This window comes from Electrophorus electricus, chromosome 17, assembly GCF_041902795.1.
Source record: "Electrophorus electricus isolate QZ-2024a chromosome 17, ASM4190279v1, whole genome shotgun sequence".
Lineage (NCBI taxonomy): Eukaryota > Metazoa > Chordata > Actinopteri > Gymnotiformes > Gymnotidae > Electrophorus > Electrophorus electricus.
The window spans coordinates 21207648-21229546 of NC_137513.1; the positions used below are offsets into that span (position 1 = coordinate 21207648).

Here is a 21899-nt window from a genome sequence, read left to right on the forward strand (position 1 = left end):
ATATGATGTTTTACAGGGATGACACAATAATTTAATGGACATCTGGAGGGAACAGAATGATTCACAAATCCAGAGGGGATTGCCCTGGTGATGTCATATGGATCCGTTATTTCTGGGGGAATGTGGAGAAATATTGCAAGCCAATGCAAAAGCCCCATATTGCACCCATCTTCGGCTTGTTCTGTGGTCACTGGGAGCATAGCACATGGAAGATATTGATCCTTGGAGATACTCTCCACCGTGCGTCATAAAAGCCTCGAGAACTGATTCAAATGTGAATCGCACTCCAGTGTTAGAAGAACAAGCTGGCCTGTCTACTGGAGAGTTCTTCTTTTCTTTTTTATGCCAGGAGAAGGTGGATATTTTCCCCTTTGGCGAGTTTGACCGGTCTGGGTGACGAGGACCGACACCTCTGGCTCTCTCGTTCAGTCCGCTGTGCGCACGACAGCAAATTGGCGTCCGCACATGCTGTTTAAGAGCACATTGAATAACAAAAATCAAGACTGTGCTCAGAAGAAGAGCCTAAAACGCATAAAACACTATATAAATGATGGTTTACGTCCAATTGTATTTGTACAGACGTTTTCTGCACCATTCTTGGAAAAGCTCGATTGTGCTCGGGCCATGCGGCAGGTTTCTGTGCTCTGCGTAGGTGCTGTTGGCCAAAGATCCTTGCCTCCTCCCCGGCACACACTGCTGGTGGCTTCGTGAAACTGTGTGTTCCTACGTGTCAGAACCGCTTCAGCCGGAGAACTCTAATGAGCTGCCGGAGGAACCTGCTGCTTTCCCTCTGGCCAGCGGTCAGGGAGGCAGAGGATGGTGGGAGGTATCCCATCAACCCTCTCCTTCCTCCGTTCCTCCTCCCTCTCCCACACTCAACCCTCCACCTCTCTGATATGATGCCAGAGAGAGGAAGGGGTGGGGGGGCTTCCACAGCTGCGATGGCTCAGACCACCACTTCTCCCATTCCACGTCACCCCCCGTGCTTATTTGCACTCTTCATCTCACAAGGCCTATGCATAACTTTTGCTGTCTGTCTCGGGGTCTGTTTCTGCTCTTGATTCTTATTACACACTATCTATCAATGCACCCATCTCTTGACTTTATTTGCGGCATCGCGGAATTTGATTGATGGCGACAGTAAAAAACCATACTGTAGCCGCGGAGAATGCGGGCTGTGCTCGGTGAGCTCGGCCTGGTTCTTAGGAGTCTCTGCAAGTAAAGAACGTGCCAGCTTTTCTCTCTGATCTCCCCATCGCTTCACCTGAGGGCCAGGATCACAGGTAGCAACGCTTCTGTCTGCATCAGAGCTATATTTACCTTGTTCACACGTCGTTACGTGCGGATCCACAGATGCAGGTCCATTACACAGAAAGTCCTTGAATAGAAGTGTCTCAGGAAGGAGGGTGTTGTAACTTTTCAGTGGGCTTGCCTCAAGTTGAACAGACACAAACTTTTCAGACTTTATTTACTTTACTGTACTTTTTTACATTGCATCATGCATCTTTTTTTGACCTCTTGACAGGTCCCATGTCATTTTGCGAATTGGTGCCAACACAACTGTGTGTGTGTGTTTTCGTTAGCCCACACGAGCGAGTATAGTGCCGGTGGACACACAGGCAGCGTCCCTTCCTGGCACTCTCCCATTGGTGTAATGTTCCGGGCAGCCTGCTCCCTGTCCTATAGCAGTGTAATTTATAAGTTGCCGAACAGTACGTACATTGTTGTGACTGAGCACATTGGTGCACATGAGCTCTGGTCAGAAGAGACCAGCCAGAGTGGAGTTTAGCTTTCTTCTTATCATACAGTTATGTCTTGAGACTCTTGGAATCCCAGTCCTGTTTAGCTTGGCTGAGGAACATCTCTGATTGGATGGCTTTGTTTACGGCCATTTGTAATTGGTTTGCTTGAGGTCATTTTAAATGAGAGAGCAGGCTGATGAAATAATGTCACTCTTGTGGCTAGACAGTCTTCCAGCAACCTAAACAAATATCAGAACTGTTTGAACCACAATTTATGTCCCTGAAATACCTGATTTGGGTGGCTGGAAACGTGCCTGTGATAAATACACAGCACGCCCCACCTCCGTGCTCTCATAAACGTCTCGGCTTGCTCGGGTCCCGTCATGCTGGAGATTGGAGCGGGGACGGCGCCTCTTGACGCGCCGGTGCCGATGCGTCAGGAAGAGCCGCTCTGTCTTCACCCGCCCCCAGTCCTCGTCTGAAGGCTCGGGAAAAGGAGAGAGCATGAGTAATCAATCTGTGGCTCCTTCCAGCTTGCTCTCTGCTAACGCGACCGGCCTTCGGCCTCGCCTCTGAGGGAGGGCACATCATGGCCTGCTCACGCAGGGACAGCATTCGCCCGGGTTTCTTTCCTTTCTCACGCCCCGGTGGGTAGGATCGAGTGACAGCAACAACAGCAAAAAAAAAACAAAAAACGTTTCCGCTCTTTGCAGTCGGGGCACTTGTGGCATTTTGCCTGACATATGGCACGTTGGCATGTGGGCCTGTGCACGTGCGTCTGGGGGGGTGCGCCCGGGCGTGTGGGCCTGTGCATTCGGGGGGGTGGGCCCGGGCGTGTGGGCCTGTGCGTCTGGTGGGGTGCGCCCGGGCGTGTGGGCCTGTGCACGTGCGTCTGGGGGGGTGCGCCCGGGCGTGTGGGCCTGTGCGTCTGGGGGGTGCGCCCGGGCGTGTGGGCCTGTGCGTCTGAGGGGGTGCGCCCGGGCGTGTGGGCCTGTGCACGTGCGTCTGGGGGGGTGCGCCCGGGCGTGTGGGCCTGTGCGTCTGGGGGGGTGCGCCCGGGCGTGTGGGCCTGTGCGTCTGGGGGGGTGCGCCCGGGCGTGTGGGCCTGTGCGTCTGGGGGAGTGCGCCCGGGCGTGTGGGCCTGTGCGTCTGGGGGGGTGCGCCTGGGCGTCTGCAACTGTGCGTGTGCGAGTGTAGTATAGTTGCGTGAGAAAAAAGCATGTAAGGATTTAGACGGGATTTTCAGTGGAGTCGGATGTGTATACAGTTTTACAGGCCCTGCATTATTTGACTCACTTACCATCTGTTCGAGGCTGAGACGGCTAAGCTTGTCTTGAAACGGCACACAAATGCCTATGATTATCTTGGCAGAGGCAAATGCATCTTAAAAAGGACGAATCTCAAAAACTGTTCTGTTTGTGTGTGTGTGTGTGTGTGTGTGTGTGTGTGTGTGTGTGTGTGTGTGTGTGTGTGTGAGTGTGTGTGTGTGTGTGTGTGTGTGTGAGTGTGTGTGTGTGTGTGTGTGTGTGTGTGTGTGTGTGAGTGAGTGTGTGTGTGTGTGTGTGTGAGTGTGTGTGTGTGTGTGTGTGTGTGTATGTGTGTGTGTGTGTGTGTGTGTGTGTGTGTGTGTGTGAGAGAGAGAGAGAGAGAGAGAGAGAGAGGGGGAGAGAGAGAGAGAGAGAGAGAGAGAGAGAGAGAGAGCAAACTCCCACAGGAGCCAGTGGCTGTTAAAAAGGTAATCAAGATGATCTACACCGTTTTGCTGCAGACACAAGCAAGCCCTTAAAATGATGTTTCCTCCCTGTTTTTCAGAAGCCGCTACATTTACGTACAGTCAGCTAGAGTTGACAGAAGATGCTTCCAAATTCAGCTTTCAGTGCCTCTCAAGTGCTCGGACCTGAGATCACCTTTGGTTTACTTTCCCGCTCTTGGAATCATAAATACTTGATACGTGTGTGATTATTGAGCCAAGTTTCTGGCTGTCGAGTAAAACAAACATCTGGTGCCTTGTCACAGCTAATTTGTAGGCCAAACACAGATTTGCCTTTCTCTCCTTACACGTCTTGCAGGCAGTGGCCAGTGACCAGACGGGAATATCATTTTTAAAGTGCTGTGGTGAGTTCCAGCGCTCTCTCAGGGTCAAAGGTCCCTAGTTGCCACCGTGCTTCTGTTTGAGGAGCCGAGCTTTTGCGAGTCAGGTCCTCGAGTCACGAGTCAGGTCCTCGGGCAAACCCACACTCTGCCCCGGTCACACTCCGCGTCGTCAGACTTCTAAAGGATCTACTCGAAATTACACCCTTATTTGTGTCTGAATTTGACAAAGCTGCTGATGTCCAGTGGTTTAGCGTGCAGAGAGGCTCTTCCCAACCAGGTTGGCTGGCTGCACTGGGATGATGTGTACAGTTCTTCTTGCGTAATGGAGTCTCTTAGCTAACAGATGTTTAAGCCTTTACATTTAATGTCTGATTTTCCTACACTGTGGGATGATACACCTGTATTCTCTAGGGATCGCTATTTTTCAGTTGTTTACACATTTTGCAACGAAACATAAAACATTGCCAAAGTATCTGTTTAAAGTGTGATGTGCATCTTTCTTTCTTTCTTTTGTTCTACTGATTCTCTTGTTTTGTGTTTCTTGATCTCTCCTATTTCTCTCTCTGTCCCCCTCGCTCTCTGGAGCGGAGTTTCGCCTCTGTTCTGGGTCTGTGAAAGTCATTATGTCCCTCCGTCGCGGTGCCGGCTGCCAGCAGCCCTCTCTCAATGGCTCGCTCGGCCTGATAACACCCCCCCAGCCCTGGAGAGCGAGACGCTCCAGGTGTGCCATCTGAGCGTCCTCCTCTGTGTTCAGTCGTGCGTAGCTAAATGCCATTAAACACAGAGAAAGATAAACGCACCGTGTCGTCACCCAACGGGGCCGCACATGCCGCGCTCCCGCTTGGCCTGAACAAGTCTGATAAGAGTCTTGCATTTAGTAAAGTGACGTTAGTAAACATGTCTGTGTAATGTAACTCCATCCTCTGTCTGATGCATTTGGTGCGTCATCCTTTGGGACACATTTTTATGTTTCGGTTTATTCACGTGTTATTTACTTTACTCCGTCTGCTTTGCTGAATTTAGACGCTGGTCACACACTGATATGTTCTTTTGATGTGTAATCTGAGTATTTTAGTATATCTGTACTATGTACTATGAGTACTGAGTATATGTGGGTGTAATGCACTGAATGTGCTGAGTATATCTGAGTGTAATCTGAGTGTGTCTCTGTCTGTACGCCCTGTCCAGGTGATAGCCCGGGACCCGGATGGCGGTTCATTCGGATCTGTGTCCTATTCCCTGGGGACAGGGTCAGGCAGCCCGATCCCTCCCCACTTCACCATTAACAAAGACAGCGGACGGATCTGTACCAGTACCAGCCTTGACCGCGACCAGGGCCCAGCCAGCTACGACTTCATCGTCACCGCCGTGGACGGGGTGAGTCACCCGCTCGTACCGTTCACTCCCGCGCCGCCCAGGGTGCAGTTCCATTAACCTACAGCTGCCGATCTCCATGTCTTTTCCTGGCTGCCATGTTACAGAAATGCAGCCTATAAAGACATTTTTTCTGAGAAAAGTGGGCAGGGCAGTGTGGAACGATGTTTGCTCCAGCTATCACATGGTGTTCTTTCCCGGGGGACAGTCCACCCATCCAGCTCCGAAACCCTCCGAACCTCAGCGAGTGCCTAAAATGTTTTGGTTAGAGGGTTCCTGTTTGAACACGGAACCAGAGAGATTTTCCCCATTCGCTAATTCCCAATCATTTCTACTCGACCGGACTGAAGTACAAACTCGCAAGAGCTTTTGACGGACCTTTCAGTTGGATAGTGGCGGTGACACTGAACGTCCCAGTTCAACTCTGCTGTTCAGCTTTAGTAGAATGTGTGTGAAATTTGAGGGTTCTGCACACCAGTTTAATGCTGGCGTCAGCTTTTCTGTTCATGGTCGCTTCTCAGGGCCTCTGAAGACTGGGTATTTTGGACAATAGTCTGTAAGTATACTCCACATAAGGTCTTTCGAGAATGTAAGTGCAAAGTACACAGCATTTCTAATAAAGTGGAGGGGGAATGTATGTCCTTATGTATCTGTTTGCAAAGGTGTGCAGTTTTCCAGATTTAATCACCTTCATTTAGTGTCAAAGAAGTCGCCACAATAGCAATAAGATATCGCTCTCCTTAAAGTGAAGTATCGCTTAATAATGGCAAATTACACCCTTTTTTTACCCAGATATAAAGTGCTACAGCGTGAACCCCTGTGGGATGCTGGGAGTGCAGGTTCACACTCCTGTGCGTGCTTTCACATAAGTGCTAGTGTCAGATGAGCAGTGTTGTGCCTGTGGGCTGGCTGTCTGTCCTCAGGGAGGCCTGAGCTCCGTGGCCTACGTGCGCGTGGACCTGTTGGACGTGAACGACAACCGGCCCGCCTTCTATCCCCTACACTACGCCGTGAGCCTGAGCACGCAGAGCAGCCCCGGCACGTCGGTGGTCCGCGTGACCGCCCACGACCCCGACGCCGGGGAAAATGGCAGGGTGACGTACCACACGGCACCAGGAGGGAGCTCGCCCTTTTTCACCCTCAACAAAGACACCGGTGAGGTCACAGGGTCACCCACAGGGCGGTACAGGCCAGTACAGCTCGGCATGACTAATCTGTTCACATTTTGTGACGTGCGGAAAAAGTTTGCACGTGTAACCAACACACAAAACTTTTCAAACTTTGCGCTTGTTATTAAGTTATTCATCATAAGGCATGTTTTTCAGCAACTACTGAGAATTTTTCAGTGAATACCCTGAACGTACTGTGAAAGGAATGTAGCTACACGAGAGAGGAATGAGAGCCTTGAGTGTAAATGATCAGCGGGCATAAAACACACTGCATGCAACTGGCAGTCGTTATGCAGACCACTGGTGGTAGACCAGTGACTCCTGGGCCTGGAAACTCATGCTACCTGTGTCATTTTCAGGGGTAATTTCTCTGTCGCGCTCTCTCCACGGAAAGGCGAACACAGTCGTTCCCATGGTGATCTCAGCCCAAGATGGCGGCGGCCTCGTTGCCCCGCTCAACGCCCGCGTAAACATCAGCGTCGTAGCCGGTCTGGTGGCGCCGCCCGTGTTCGAGCGCTCCCAGTACTTCTTCACTGTGCCCGAGGACGCCCTGCGTGGGACCCGGGTGGGCACCGTGCGTGCCAGCACCAAGACCGGTGGGTGATCCGCGGTATGGGACGAGCGCAGGGCAGGCCTGGGTCTATCCGTCACGCCGGGCCCAGCCCCGACGTGATGAAAAGCACCGTCTGGACTTCTTTTCCTCGCACGGCACCACTTGCCCAAATAGGCCCGGAGCCACTGTACACACCTCATTTAGAATCAACATTAATCATAGATTCCATTTCGCTACTTAAGTTTTTTAACAATTTTCTTTGGACAGTTGAAACACTCCATCATGTCACGTGATGAAAAAATAACTGGTAACAGGTTTGGCCTCTGAGTGCTATCTTAAAGGCTGAGGGTTGATATATTTCTGGCTCCTTGCCATGTTTTCTCTCACCCTCACACACTTTTCCCCCCTTTTTCTTTCTCCCTTTCCTACGTTCTTTCTCTCCCTCTGCCATTTCCTCTTTTTCCCCCCTTCCTCTCTCCAGGGCTCTTGAAGGATATCTCCTACACCATCAGCTCCGGGGACCCTACTGGGTACTTCACGGTGGATCCTGACACAGGGGTCGTGAGGACCGGCCTTCCGCTGGATCGTGAGTCCCAGCCCGCTCTGGAGCTGGAGATCCAGGCGCGCAGCGGCAGCCCGCCAGCGTTCGGCCAGACCCGCGTGCGCATCACGGTGGCCGACGTCAATGACAACGCGCCCGTCTTCCTCCCATCGTCCTCCGAGTCTTTGATCCTGTCCGAGGACATGAGGGCAGGCGCCGTAGTGCACAAGATCCAGGCGGAGGACCGCGATTCCGACCTCAACGGCGTGGTGACCTTCGACCTGCTCCCCGGTGCCGGGCATAGGACTTTCAGCGTGGACCGCAGCACCGGGGATGTCCGCCTGATTGCCAGCCTGTCCTATGAAACCACACCCCGCTACGACCTGCTGGTGGTGGGTAAGGACATGGGTGCGCCGCAGCTGAGCGCCACCTTCACGCTGGTGGTGCACGTGCAGGCGGACGACGACCAAGGGCCTGCGTTCGACACGCACACCTACCGCGTGGAGCTGAAGGAGGGCACGGCCCTCAACACGCACTTCCTGCAAGTGCGCGCTCTCAGCAGGGAGCCGGGCACCTCGTCACCGCCGCAGTACCACCTTCGGCCGGATGGCGACGCGGCGAGCTTCGGCGTTGTGTCTGACAGCGGCTGGCTCTTCGTGAAGGGCGCGCTGGACCGCGAGGCCAAGGAGGTGTACCTGCTCACCGTGCTGGCCACAAGCGGCCACGGGCACCTCAAAAAGACGGGCAGCGCCACTGTGCGCGTGGCCATAACCGACGAGAACGACAACGCCCCGCGCCTGGCCCAGGAGCGGGCCTTCCTGGCCGTGCAGGAGAACCTGCTGCCCGGCACGGGCTTCGGCCGCCTGGCCGCCGTGGACCGCGATGCCGGCCTCAACAGCCGCCTCGTCTACCGCCTCCTGCACCCAGACCGCCACTTCCAGATCAACTCCCACACAGGTGAGGCCCTGACGTGGTCCGACCTGACAGCTCGGCTGTCCAGGGATATTAATCTTCCCACAGAAAGAGATCCAGTCAGATCTGGGCTGTCAGCACTGGGCGATTATGGATGAGTCTGCTGAATAAAACTGGAGCGTGATAAACGCTGCTCGACCCGCTGGTTTCCACACGTTGTATCCCAGCGGAAGGCAGAGGACCTTGGACACCTCAGACGTCTGGCAGGCCTCACACACCTGTCAGCACTGCTGCACAGGGACATACTGGAGGAGTAGCCAGGGTGGGGTGGGTCGTCAATGTGATCAAAGCCTCCTGATGCTGTCTGCCTCCATTCTCCAACTCTCTCTCTCGCTCTCTCTCTCTCTCTCTCTCTCTCTCTCTCTCTCTCTCGCTCTCTCTCTCTCGCTCTCTCTCTCTCTCTCTCTCTCTCTCTCTCGCTCTCTCTCTCTCTCTCTCTCTCTCTCTGTATATATATATATTTCTCTCCTCCACCCTTGTTTCTCTTTACCTTTTCAACCTACTCAATCTTGCTGTCCACTCCTACCCACAACTCACTTTTTGTTCCTCTTTCTTCACCTCTCTCTTTTCTCCTCACCTCTCCGTCCGTCCGTCTGTCCATCCGTCCATCCGTCCATCCTTCCTTTCTCTCAACAGGAGAGATAAGCACTCGCTTGGTGCTGGACCGTGAGCATCAGTCCAGCTATCAGCTGGTGGTCGTTGTGCAGGACAGCGGGACTCCCCCGCGCAGTGCCACAGGGACCGCCTTCATCTCCGTGCTGGATGAGAATGACAACGCCCCCTCCTTCACTCCCGCCTGGCCTGGGAGAGAGCTTTTCATACAGGTATGCGGCGAGCAGAGGGAATCGCCCCTGTTTTCTGGTGGTAGGTCATTTTAAGTAGTTTCAGAGACATCTGGTGCAAAGGGAAACAATTTCACATCGTTTTTAAAGTGTTTTAAAGTGGGGTTTTTTTAAGTAATGCCCAGTGGATCCACTGTGTAGCGTTAGTTACCAGAGTCTCTGTCCTAGGTGATGGAGGGTCAGCCTTCAGGGCTTTTACTGGGCACCGTGACCGCTAAAGACCCCGACGAGGGAGAAAATAGTACCGTCTTCTACTCGATGTCAGGTGAGGCGTACGTAACGGCTGTGGAACTAAACCACTGAATGTATCAATTCAGCATCGATGCCTCATGCGGCTGAAAGTGTTTGTTTGTTTTTTCCTGTTACACGCCGTGCGCGTATGACGTAGGAACGGTCCGGTTTACCAAGTGTGTGTGCTCGTGTCTGTGTGTCCCGTGGGTCCCAGGTCCCAGGTCCGAGCGCTTCTCACTGCACCCTGTCACGGGAGAACTGCACTCCTCCACTCCCCTGGCCCACGCCGAGCGGCCCGAGTACAGCCTCGCCGTCACGGCCACGGACCGCGGCTCGCCCCCCCAAAGCTCCACGGCCACTCTGAGAATACAGGTCAGCCCCACCGCCGCGGCCAGCGCCATCATCGCGCTCGCCGCCTCTCCATTACCCCGGTTACGGTTGCTGACGCCCCGTATCCCTCACTAAAGGACAGCCGCCTGCCACACCTGCTCTAAGTGACGTCTCGGGTCCTTCATTTCACAGCGAACCACAGCAATACACAACCCCCAAAATTCCCTGTATTCAGCTGTAGGGGTTAATTCAGCTGTGTTTATTTTTTGCTGTGCATGGTTGATTACAGTTGCATGTTAAAATGGCCTACAATTAACGTAAACATCCTGTTGCTGCCTACAATTACTAAAGTGGATTAAGTGTTGAATGCAGTATGTATCCATTAAGCACGTCGCATTCCACATATGCTGTTGACAATTCAGCTTTTAAATACAGAATTGTCCATTAGAGACCAAACCAAATATGTACAAGGGTGTCGTGGTTTGAAAGGAAAATGCATTTGGAGCGTGCCAGTAATATTAATATCAACCTTTCTATCACTAAATTAACCTGTTTGTTAAACTCTTTTATTGTTTATTTACCTCTTCTTCTCACAGTCATCCTTGTTATTTCTCAAAGTTATTTCTCTTTCCTGCTTCCTGTCTTCCTGTTGTTCATCTGCCCAGAGAAGTTCACCTGGAGTTATTTCTACACCCTGTATATTTTAGTCCGTGCGTGTGTGTATTACGTGAGCATGTCTGCTTTTATGTGATCCATGTTTTCAGCAGCAAACGCTCAGAGGGCGCTTATCCTTCAGTCCAGGCGTTTATTCGACTCTGTAATTCTCCTCTAAGTGCTTGGTTGGGGTAAAGGCTCCCCACGGGCTCATCCCAATCTCCCAAGGCTTCCCGTCGATTTGTGTTTGTCTAGGTTTCTCGTCTCCAGCTTCTGGAGGGCGAGACCATCGTGTGACGTGTTGGAGAGTACGGAGTGATTCTCTCGTCACCCTGGCACTCCGGGCGCCTGCAGTGTTCTTCTTTACGCTTGCTTCTCCTCTGCCTGTCCGATCAAAGTCACTTTATATCAGTGGCGCTAAGTAACTGACAAAAACAGTCCATCCCAGTCCCAGTGCCCGTTAATGAAGACCGAAACTGAAACAGCCTGGACAGTCAGCAGTAGTAAATTCCTTTTCGCCAATGCTGGGAAAATTCGTCACACATTTGTAATATTTTCACTTTCCCGTCGGTGTTCCAGAACAAAGGCTCAGCCCCATGATTGATACATTTCTGGATTGAAGCAAGCTGCGTTGCTTGGGCTGTCATCGTTTTTAGAAATCTTCCACTCATTCCCGATCCAGCCAGGCAGAAAGGACGTGACCGCATGTTCATTTTGTGTTGGAATGGTCCCCGGCACTTAATTTATGACTTAATGCGGAATTAATCACTCCACTGTCATATTAGGTTTCATACGAAGCCTCAAATCCCAGCGAGTCTCTTCCCTGCCAGTGCCGTGCGATGGCTCCGCCGTCCAGCGCTGAATTTAGCGTGGTTCGTGAGCTCTAAGATGTCTGGCTAGCGTGCACTGCTACACCCCCCCCACCACCACGCTTCTCTGTCTCCTTCCTGTCCAAGTACATCTGTCCAACAAAGACATAACTGACACATTTCTGACCAATGTTGATTTATTTGTCGCAGCGAAACTCAGACCCAAAACTCAAACAAGCACCACATCCTCTCGCTGTCTGTCTGCCTGCTTCTCCACCCGCGTGTGTGTCAGGACCATCTGTCCGCCCATCTGGTCTTGCGGATGTCATCCTCCGAGCGTGTCTGGCTCCTGAGTGCCTGGTTTAAGCCCCTTTCTTTCATTTTCGTGAGTATTAAAACATCGGTGGGAATCTGCGGTGAAATGCAAAGCTCTCACAGTGCAACATAGACCACCGCGGACTTTGTCATGTTTAAGGGGTGTGTAAGGAAAATCACCCTTTTCCTAAAGTATATGCCCTTTTTTCCTGAATTGAAATGCCGTTCTTAATGTGCTTACTTAAATTCTGCATTGGTTTTCCTGGCAGTCATGGAGGCATCTGATTAACTCTGATTAACACCAGCAAGCTTGTTTGTCGAGCTGGTCAAAATGGCCTAAAAGTATTGTTTTTCTTTTCTAGTGAAAAGGGAAGAAAAATATGGTCAGGAATATGTTTCTGGTTTGTGAGATTCCACTGGTGGTTGGATCACAAGTTACACAAAGCAGAACAGAATTTTTACACATTTCAATCGTGCTGGCACCTCTTAAAAAATTTTCCATCTTGTCCGTTTGTTGCCAACAGGTCCTCGGCTCCAACAAAGGGGCGTCCGCAGCCAACGTGGTGTCTGTGTCCTTGAACCCGACGGAGGGAGACAAGCCGGGTTCTGTCGTGGGTTCCGTGCGCTCGCCCAACAGTCAGATGCTCCCTGAAGCTGGCACGGTCACCTACGCGGTGGTGGGTGGCACGGACCGGGACGGAACCTTCATGGTGGACCGTCAGACAGGGGACGTGTACCTGGCCCGCGAGCTGGACTTCGAGAGGGCACCGCGCTACACGCTCCAGATCGAGGTGGACGACTTCTCCACGCCGCTGCCCAAAAGCCACTTTGTCACTCTGGAAGTCAACGTCCAGGACAGCAACGACCATTCGCCAGAGTTCCCAGAGGACCCAGTCACTATAGTGGTGCCCGAGGACACGGAGCCAGGATCTCCGATCCACACCTTCCGGGCCACAGACAAGGACGGGAGCGGCCCTAACAGTGACCTCACCTATTCCATTATCCGGCAGTGGCCCGGAACCCCGGACCTTCTGCATCTCGACCCCAGCACCGGAGTCCTGTCTCTGGGCCAGACGCTGGACCACGAGAGCGCCTCCTCCCTCATGCTGGTGGTCCAAGCCACCGACTCGCCCGCCGACGCGAGCCGGCGGCGCTGCTCCACTGTCACCGCCCAGGTGTTCGTGACGGATGTGAACGACAACGCCCCCTCGTTCACGTCGCCCGGCATGGTGGGTGTGATGGAGGACCAGCCGGTGGGCTTTGTGCTGCTTCACGTGATGGCCCAGGACCCTGACCGGGGAGAGAACGGCCGGGTGTCCTACCGCATCTGGGATGGCAATGCCGAGGGCAAGTTCAGCCTCAGTCCAAATACCGGTGAGACTCAGTCCAACCTAGCTTATACGGCACAGGTGCATTTCAACGTTACCGTGTCATTAATACAGCAATCGTTACGCCAGCCTTGAATGATAAAGCCTAATTTTACTGTGATTGGTGTTAATTGGACCCGAGGGAGTCCTGTGAGGATTAATTCAGATCTGCTGATTAACACTCCAGTGACGCTTGTGATACTCTCTCATTTTCCGACACTTGGCTAATTAGCATATCGTTTCATATCTTAATTAAGTCAAATCTATTCATATTATTCATAAACCTAGGAGATCTTGAGATGGATTCAAATCTAAGTGAAATCCCGTTTCAACAGGCTTTGCGGCACTGTTCTCTTGTAGTGCAGGACGTTTTGAAGCCAGATGTCTTGCGCAGTGGCTGTTCTGTCGGGTCCCGTTCTGGCCGTTGACCAATGGAGTTTCGCTAGAGCCCCTGCTGGGGGCATAGCTGGCCACTCCTCTCCATTCACAGCTCTGCTCATGGCTCCGCCTTCCTGGCCATAACTGCAGAACTCAAGCTCAACCTCCGCACACTCTTCTCTCGTCAGCTGACTTGCTCTGCCAAGACTGTTAGCGTTCATCATGCGTCTGTGTGTTTGTTTGTGTTTGTCTGTGCGTATATGTGTGTGTGTGTGTGTGTGTGTGTACCTCTGTATATTAGTGTGTATGTGTGCTTATATTCTTGTGTGTGTGTGTGTGTGTGTGTGTGTGTGCGTGTGTACTTGTGAGTATCTGTGTGTGTGTGTGTGTGTGTGTGTGTGTGTGTGTGTGTGTGAATGTACCTGTGTGCGTGTGTGTATTTGCACGTGTGTGTGGTTGTACCTGTGTGTGTGTGTGTGTGTGTGTGTGTGTGTGGGTGGGTGTTGTGTGGGATGTGCACGTGTGTGTGCGTGTGTGCGTGTGTGTATGTATGGTTGTACCTGTGTGTGTGTGTGTGTGTGTGTATGTGTGTGTGTGTGTTTCTTTGTCTGTGTGTGCCTGCATGTGCATAAGGCTGTGTTTGTTCTTTACTGTAACACAGAACAGAGAGCAGAGAGACATCGTGGCCCATCATGCTGCAGACTATTTCCAGTACGGCATGCGCTTCTCTGTTCCGGAAGCTTCTGTTCTGGTTACATGAGACGCGTGTGAGCTTAGCAAGTCCAATTGCTCTCCTCAAATATGGCAGCAGTGCGCGTTCGCTTCGCTCCTCGCCAGGGAGGCGGTTCCCCAAGCGCTCGTCCCGGTGTGGCCACAGAGCCCAGAACCAGAACTGACCCTGCCGCCACTGACCCACTCTCCACTGGCAAAAGGGGCGTGGTGAAGGGGTTTTACGCCCATGGCAGGCAGGCGTGGAGGCAACGGGGGCATCATTTTGGCAGGGTACGGCGGGCATGGGGCATAGGGTTTTCTACCCACCCCCTCCCTGCGGCAATTGTTTTCTGCAGTGGAAAGAACTCATAAACTGCAGGCAGATAGTCTGGGCTCTTTGCCGCGCCTGAATCATTTGCGTTCAGGTAGGTAAGGCTCTGGGAAGGGAAGGTTCTTTGAGGTTTGTTTGGTTGGTTGTTTGTTTGGTTTTTTTTGTAATTCCTTGCCACTGGCCCGCGTGTGCTTAACTTTATGGATGTGGCACACCCGAGGGCCCGCTGCCATCCCAGTAAGCATGTGTGCATGACTGTAAGGGTGTGTGTGTGTGTGTGTGTGTCTGTGTTGTGAACGCATGTGGGCGAGAGAGTGTAAACGTGCTCGAGTGCGAACGTGAATCAGCTTTCGGGGAAAAAACGTTTATGCTTCAAGTTGCAGGAAAGAAACATTACACTAACTCTTTTTTTTTTTTTAAAGGTCCGTTAAAACAGCAGTTTGGGGTTTGTAATGCACTGAAGAGATCTTCGTTGTCCGCGTCTGTCCGACAGGGGCACTGTCTGTCCTCAAGCCACTCGACAGCGAGGAGCAGACCCACTTCAACCTGACCGTCCTGGCGGAGGACCACGGGGTGCCCCAGATGACCAGTGTCCAGCAGCTGACCGTGCAGGTGATCGACGTGAACGACGAGGTGCCGTTCTTCCAGGAGAGTGCCTACGAGGCTTTTGTCACTGAGAACCAGCCTGCAGGAGCCACCGTGCTGGTCGTGTCGGCTTCAGACCTGGACCAAGGTAGGAACCAAGTACTCAAAGCTGCCTGAAGCAGTCTGGAAGTGCCGTGGTAGGTGTAGCCTTGGTTCAGCACCTCATATACATGCCTGTTAACGTAACAGCGCATGTATACAGCCATACTGATAAACTTGTAACTCCCTTTGAATAGAAGCAGCTGATAAATGCTGATAAATGCAGATGTGGTCCTTACAAAAGCACTTTTTCACTATTATCAAATGAATTTGTGGAATTTAAGGGCATTGTGTGCAGTGACAAAATGTAAACATAAGTTGAACATAAGTTAGCATAGCTGAGTGAAACATAAGCTCAGGATCAGAGTTCAGCGTCATTTCTGATTCCTTTCACATGTTTTCACACTTTGGCTTGAACCACACCATCTGTTGGAGCGCTTAACTCTACTACTGTCTGCTTAACCCTCTCCGCACCTGGGCAGGTCGCAGTGCTTCTGTCAGAACTCTAAAACAAACAAACAACCCACCGGCCCAAAAAAGGACGTGACATTTCGGGTTATGAGTATGATTTTCCCTTTCGCCTCTGTGTCATTTTAGGCCAGGCCGACCATATGTGGGTGGTTTTAACTGTGGTGATGTCAGAGAGTTGGTGGTTCTGGGCTGTGTGTGTGTAGGGTGGGGGTTGCATTCTTACGGCTTTACACAAGAGCACATAAAACAGAGGGATTATTACCGGACTCCCCTGGAGTTGTTAGTGGCGAACACAGGTGACGCTCGGCCAGACCGCGTGCCCTTAGCACGCAATCTGGCATCCGAACACCAGGGGGAGGGCGCCCAGTGCCAACCGCTTAGACAGCAAAATAAACTACAAACAAATTTTAGAAGAAGAAGAAGAAAAAAGGCAGTGTGTTTACCCATTGCGTGAGAAAAGCCAATTGTGCGTTGTGCACACAGTCTCATGAGAGCGGTGTGTTTTCCTCCGGTTAGAGATGTGTTTAATGTGATGGAGATAGTGTTTAGAGTTAGCACTGAAAGAAAGGGATGCGTCCTACATATACACAGACAAAGAAACACACACCCACACACAGGTACACACACACACACACACTCACACACACACATACACAACCAGGTACACACACACACACACACACACAACCAGGTATACACACACACACACTCACACACACACACACACTCACACACACACATACACAACCAGGTACACACACACACACACACACACACACACACACACACACAACCAGGTACACACACACACACACACACAGACAGACACACACAAACACACCCAACACACACACACAGACACACACAAACACACCCAACACACACAAACATACACACACACATACACAAACACACCCAACACACACACACACACACGCGTGCACGCACACACACACACTCACACATTCACACACAGGTATATGCATGCATACATACGCGCACACACACATACACACACACACACACGCACACACACACACACACACACACACACACACACATACACGCACACACACACACACACGCGTGCGCGCGCACACACACACTCACACACTCACACACAGGTATATGCATGCATACATACGCGCACACACACATACACACACACACACACACACACACCCAACACACACACACACACACACACACGCGTGCACGCACACACACACACTCACACATTCACACACAGGTATATGCATGCATACATACGCGCACACACACATACACACACACACACACACACACACACGCACACACACACACACATACACGCACACACACACACACACGCGTGCGCGCGCACACACACACTCACACACAGGTATATGCATGCATACATACGCGCACACACACATACACACACACACACACACACACACGCACACACACACACACATACACGCACACACACACACTCACAGGCCTGTATGGGTTATCGAAGTATCTTTCTTTCCTTTTCTAAGTGTTTCATTTCTTTTTGATGTTTTATGTGCTCCCACAGGGAGCAATGGCTTTGTCTCTTATGGAGGCATAACACAGGATGCTTTCAGCATCCACCCAGTGACAGGTGTTATCACAACCAACAAAGTGCTGGACAGAGAGACCCAGGAGGATTACACCATGACAGGTACACCCCCCCTCGACAGGTACACTCCACCATGATAGGTACACCCCACCGTGACAGGTACAGCCCCCCTCAAGAGGTACACCCCACCATGACAGGCACACTCCACCTTGGCAGGTACACCCCCCCTCAACAGGTACACCCCACCTCAACAGGTACACCCCACTGTGACAGGTACACCCCACCGTGACAGGTACAGCCCACTGTGTCAGGTACACCCCCCCTCGACAGGTACCCCCCCCCAACAGGTACACCCCACCTCGACAGGTACACCCCACCTCGACAGGTACACCCCCCCTCGACAGGTACACCCTACTGTGACAGGTACACCCCACCTTGACAAGTACACCCCCCCTCAAGAGGTACACCCCACCATGACAGGCACACTCCACCTTGGCAGGTACACCCCTCCTCAACAGGTACACCCCACTGTGACAGGTACACCCCACCGTGACAGGTACAGCCCACTGTGTCAGGTACACCCCCCCTCGACAGGTACCCCCCCCCTCAACAGGTACACCCCACCTCGACAGGTACACCCCACTGTGACAGGTACACCCCCCCTCGACAGGTACACCTCCCCCTCAACAGGTACACCCCCCCTCGACAGGTACACTCCACCATGATAGGTACACCCCACCGTGACAGGTACAGCCCACTGTGTGAGGTACACCCCACCTCAACAGGTACACCCCACCTCCACAGGTACACCCCACCTCGATAGGTACACCCCCCTCGACAGGTACACCCCACTGTGACAGTTACACCCCACCTTGGCAAATACAACCCCTCTCAACAGGTACACGCCCCCCCCTCAATAAGTACATCCCACCTCGACAAGTACACCCCACCTCAACAGATACACCCCACCGTGACAGGTACAGCCCACTGTGTCAGGTACACCCCACCTCAACAGGTACACCCCACCTTGACAAGTACATCCCCCCTCAACAGGTACACCCCACCTCGACAGGTACACCCCCCCTCAACAGGTACACCCCACCTCGACAGGTACACCCCCCCTCAACAGGTACACCCCACCTCGACAGGTACACCCCCCCCTCGACAGGTACACCCTACTGTGACAGGTACACCCCACCTTGGCAGGTACACCCCCCTCAACAGGTACACCCCACCATGACAGGTACAGCCCACTGTGACAGGTACACCCCACCTCGACAGGTACACCCCACTGTGACAGATACACCCCACCGTGACAGGTACAGCCCACTGTGTCAGGTACACCCCACCTCAACAGGTACACCCCACCTTGACAAGTACATCCCCCCTCAACAGGTACACCCCACCTCGACAGGTACACCCCCCCTCAACAGGTACACCCCACCTCGACAGGTACACCCCCCCCTCGACAGGTACACCCTACTGTGACAGGTACACCCCACCTTGGCAAGTACACTCCCCCTCAACAGGTACACCCCACCTCGACAGGTACACCCCCCTCAACAGGTACACCCTACTGTGACAGGTACACCCCACCTTGGCAGGTACACCCCCCTCAACAGGTACACCCCACCATGACAGGTACAGCCCACTGTGACAGGTACACCCCACCTCAACAGGTACACCCCACCTCGACAGGTACACCCCACTGTGACAGGTACACCCCACCGTGACAGGTACAGCCCACTGTGTCAGGTACACCCCACCTCAACAGGTACACCCCACCTTGACAAGCACATCCCCCCTCAACAGGTACACCCCACCTCGACAGGTACACCCCCCCTCAACAGGTACACCCCACCTCGACAGGTACACCCCCCCCTCCACAGGTACACCCTACTGTGACAGGTACACCCCACCTTGGCAAGTACACCCCCCCTCAACAGGTACACCCCACCTCGACAGGTACACCCCCCTCAACAGGTACACCCTACTGTGACAGGTACACCCCACCTTGGCAGGTACACCCCCCTCAACAGGTACACCCCACCATGACAGGTACAGCCCACTGTGACAGGTACACCACACCTCAACAGGTACACCCCACCTCGACAGGTACACCCCACTGTGACAGGTACACCCCACCGTGACAGGTACACCCATTGTGTCAGGTACACCCCACCTCAACAGGTACATCCCCCCTCGACAGGTACACCCCCCCCCAACAGGTACACCCCACCTCGACAGGTACACCCCACTGTGACAGGTACACCCCCCCTCGACAGGTACACCTCCCCCTCAACAGGTACACCCCACCTCGACTGGTACACCCCCACTCGACAAGTACATCCCCCCTCAACAGGTACACCCCACCTTGGCAGGTACACCCCCACCCAACAGGTACACCCCCCCTCAACAGGTACACCCCACCTTGGCAGGTACACCCCACCTCAACAGGTACACCCCACCTCGACAGGTACACCCCCCCTCAACTGGTACACCCCACCTCAACAGGTACACCCCACCTCGACAGGTACAGCCCACTGTGTCAGGTACACCCCCACCTCAACAGGTACACACCACCTCGTCAGGTGCACCCCCCCTCGACAGGTACACCCTACTGTGACAGGTACACCCCACCTTGGCAAGTACACCCCCCTCAACAGGTACATCCCACCTCGACAGGTACACCCCCCCTCGACAGGTACACCCTACTGTGACAGGTACACCCCACCTTGACAAGTACACCCCCCCTCAACAGGTACACCCCACCATGACAGGCACACTCCACCTTGGCAGGTACACCCCCCCTCAACAGGTACACCCCACCTCAACAGGTACACCCCACTGTGACATGTACACCCCACCGTGACAGGTACAGCCCACTGTGTCAGGTACACCCCCCCTCGACAGGTACCCCCCCCCAACAGGTACACCCCACCTCGACAGGTACACCCCACCTCGACAGGTACACCCCCCCTCGACAGGTACACCCTACTGTGACAGGTACACCCCACCTTGACAAGTACACCCCCCCTCAAGAGGTACACCCCACCATGACAGGCACACTCCACCTTGGCAGGTACACCCCTCCTCAACAGGTACACCCCACTGTGACAGGTACACCCCACCGTGACAGGTACAGCCCACTGTGTCAGGTACACCCCCCCTCGACAGGTACCCCCCCCCCTCAACAGGTACACCCCACCTCGACAGGTACACCCCCCCTCGACAGGTACACCCTACTGTGACAGGTACACCCCACCTTGGCAAGTACACCCCCCCTCAACAGGTACACCCCACCTCGACAGGTACACCCCCCTCAACAGGTACACCCTACTGTGACAGGTACACCCCACCATGACAGGTACACCCCACTGTAACAGGTACACCCCACCTCAATAGGTACACCCCACCTCGACAGGTACACTCCACCTTGGCAGGTACACCCCCCCTCAACAGGTACACCCCACCTCAACAGGTACACCCCACTGTGTCAGGTACACCCCCCCTCGACAAGTACACCACACCTCGACAGGTACACCCCCCCTCGACAGGTACACCCTACTGTGACAGGTACACCCCACCTTGACAAGTACACCCCCCCCTCAACAGGTACACCCCACCATGACAGGCACACTCCACCTTGGCAGGTACACCCCCCCTCAACAAGTACACCCCACTGTGACAGGTACACCCCACCGTGACAGGTACAGCCCACTGTGTCAGGTACACCCCCCCTCGACAGGTACCCCCCCCCCCCAACAGGTACACCCCACCTCGACAGGTACACCCCACCTCGACAGGTACACCCTACTGTGACAGGTACACCCCACCTTGGCAAGTACACCCCCCCTCAACAGGTAGACCCCACCTCGACAGGTACACCCCCCTCAACAGGTACACCCCACCTTGGCAAGTACACCCCCCCTCAACAGGTACACCCCACCTCGACAGGTACACCCCCCCTCGACAGGTACACCCTACTGTGACAGGTACACCCCACCTTGGCAAGTACACCCCCCTCAACAGGTACATCCCACCTCGACAGGTACACCCCCCCTCGACAGGTACAGCCCACTGTGTCAGGTACACCCCCCCTCGATAGGTACACCCCCCTCAACAGGTACACCCTACTGTGACAGGTACACCCCACCATGATAGGGATACCCCACTGTAACAGGTACACCCCACCTCAATAGGTACACCCCACCTCGACAGGTACACCCCACTGTGACAGGCACACCCCACCTTGGCAAGTACACCCCCGCTCAACAGGTACACCCCACCTCGACAAGTACACCCCCCCCTCAACAGGTACACCCCACCTCGACAGGTACACCCCCCCTCGACAGGTACACCCTACTGTGACAGGTACACCCCACCTTGGCAAGTACACCCCCCCTCAACAGGTACACCCCCCCTCAACAGGTACACCCCACCATGACAGGTACACCCCACTGTAACAGGTACACCCCACCTCAATAGGTACACCCCACTGTGACAGGTACACCCTACCTTGGCAAGTACACCCCCCCTCGACAGGTACACCCCCCCCTCAACAGGTACACCCCACCTTGGCAAGTACACCCCCCCTCAACAGGTACACCCCACCTCGACAGGTACACCCCACCGTGACAGGTACAGCCCACTCTGTCAGGTACGCCCCACCTCAACAGGTACACCACCCCTCAACAGGTACACCACCCCTCAACAGGTACACCCCACCATGACAGGTAGAGCTCA

At 53.6% G+C, this 21899-nt stretch overlaps 1 protein-coding gene across 2 annotated transcripts in view; it reads left to right on the forward strand.

Annotated features, from left to right (window-relative positions):
• The window catches only part of dchs1a (dachsous cadherin-related 1a), an 85010-nt gene that overhangs the window by 53754 nt on the left and 9357 nt on the right, over positions 1-21899 (forward strand). Inside the window, exons 3-12 of one of the 2 annotated variants that reach the window (XM_027017956.3) lie at positions 5025-5213; positions 6134-6365; positions 6739-6975; positions 7414-8430; positions 9082-9269; positions 9456-9552; positions 9733-9890; positions 12151-13000; positions 14907-15146; positions 17130-17255. In XM_027017956.3, the coding sequence (XP_026873757.3) occupies positions 5025-5213; positions 6134-6365; positions 6739-6975; positions 7414-8430; positions 9082-9269; positions 9456-9552; positions 9733-9890; positions 12151-13000; positions 14907-15146; positions 17130-17255 (3334 nt within the window). The remainder of the gene's footprint in view (positions 1-5024; positions 5214-6133; positions 6366-6738; positions 6976-7413; positions 8431-9081; positions 9270-9455; positions 9553-9732; positions 9891-12150; positions 13001-14906; positions 15147-17129; positions 17256-21899) is intronic. The other variant, XM_081700097.1, reaches the window with a different exon arrangement.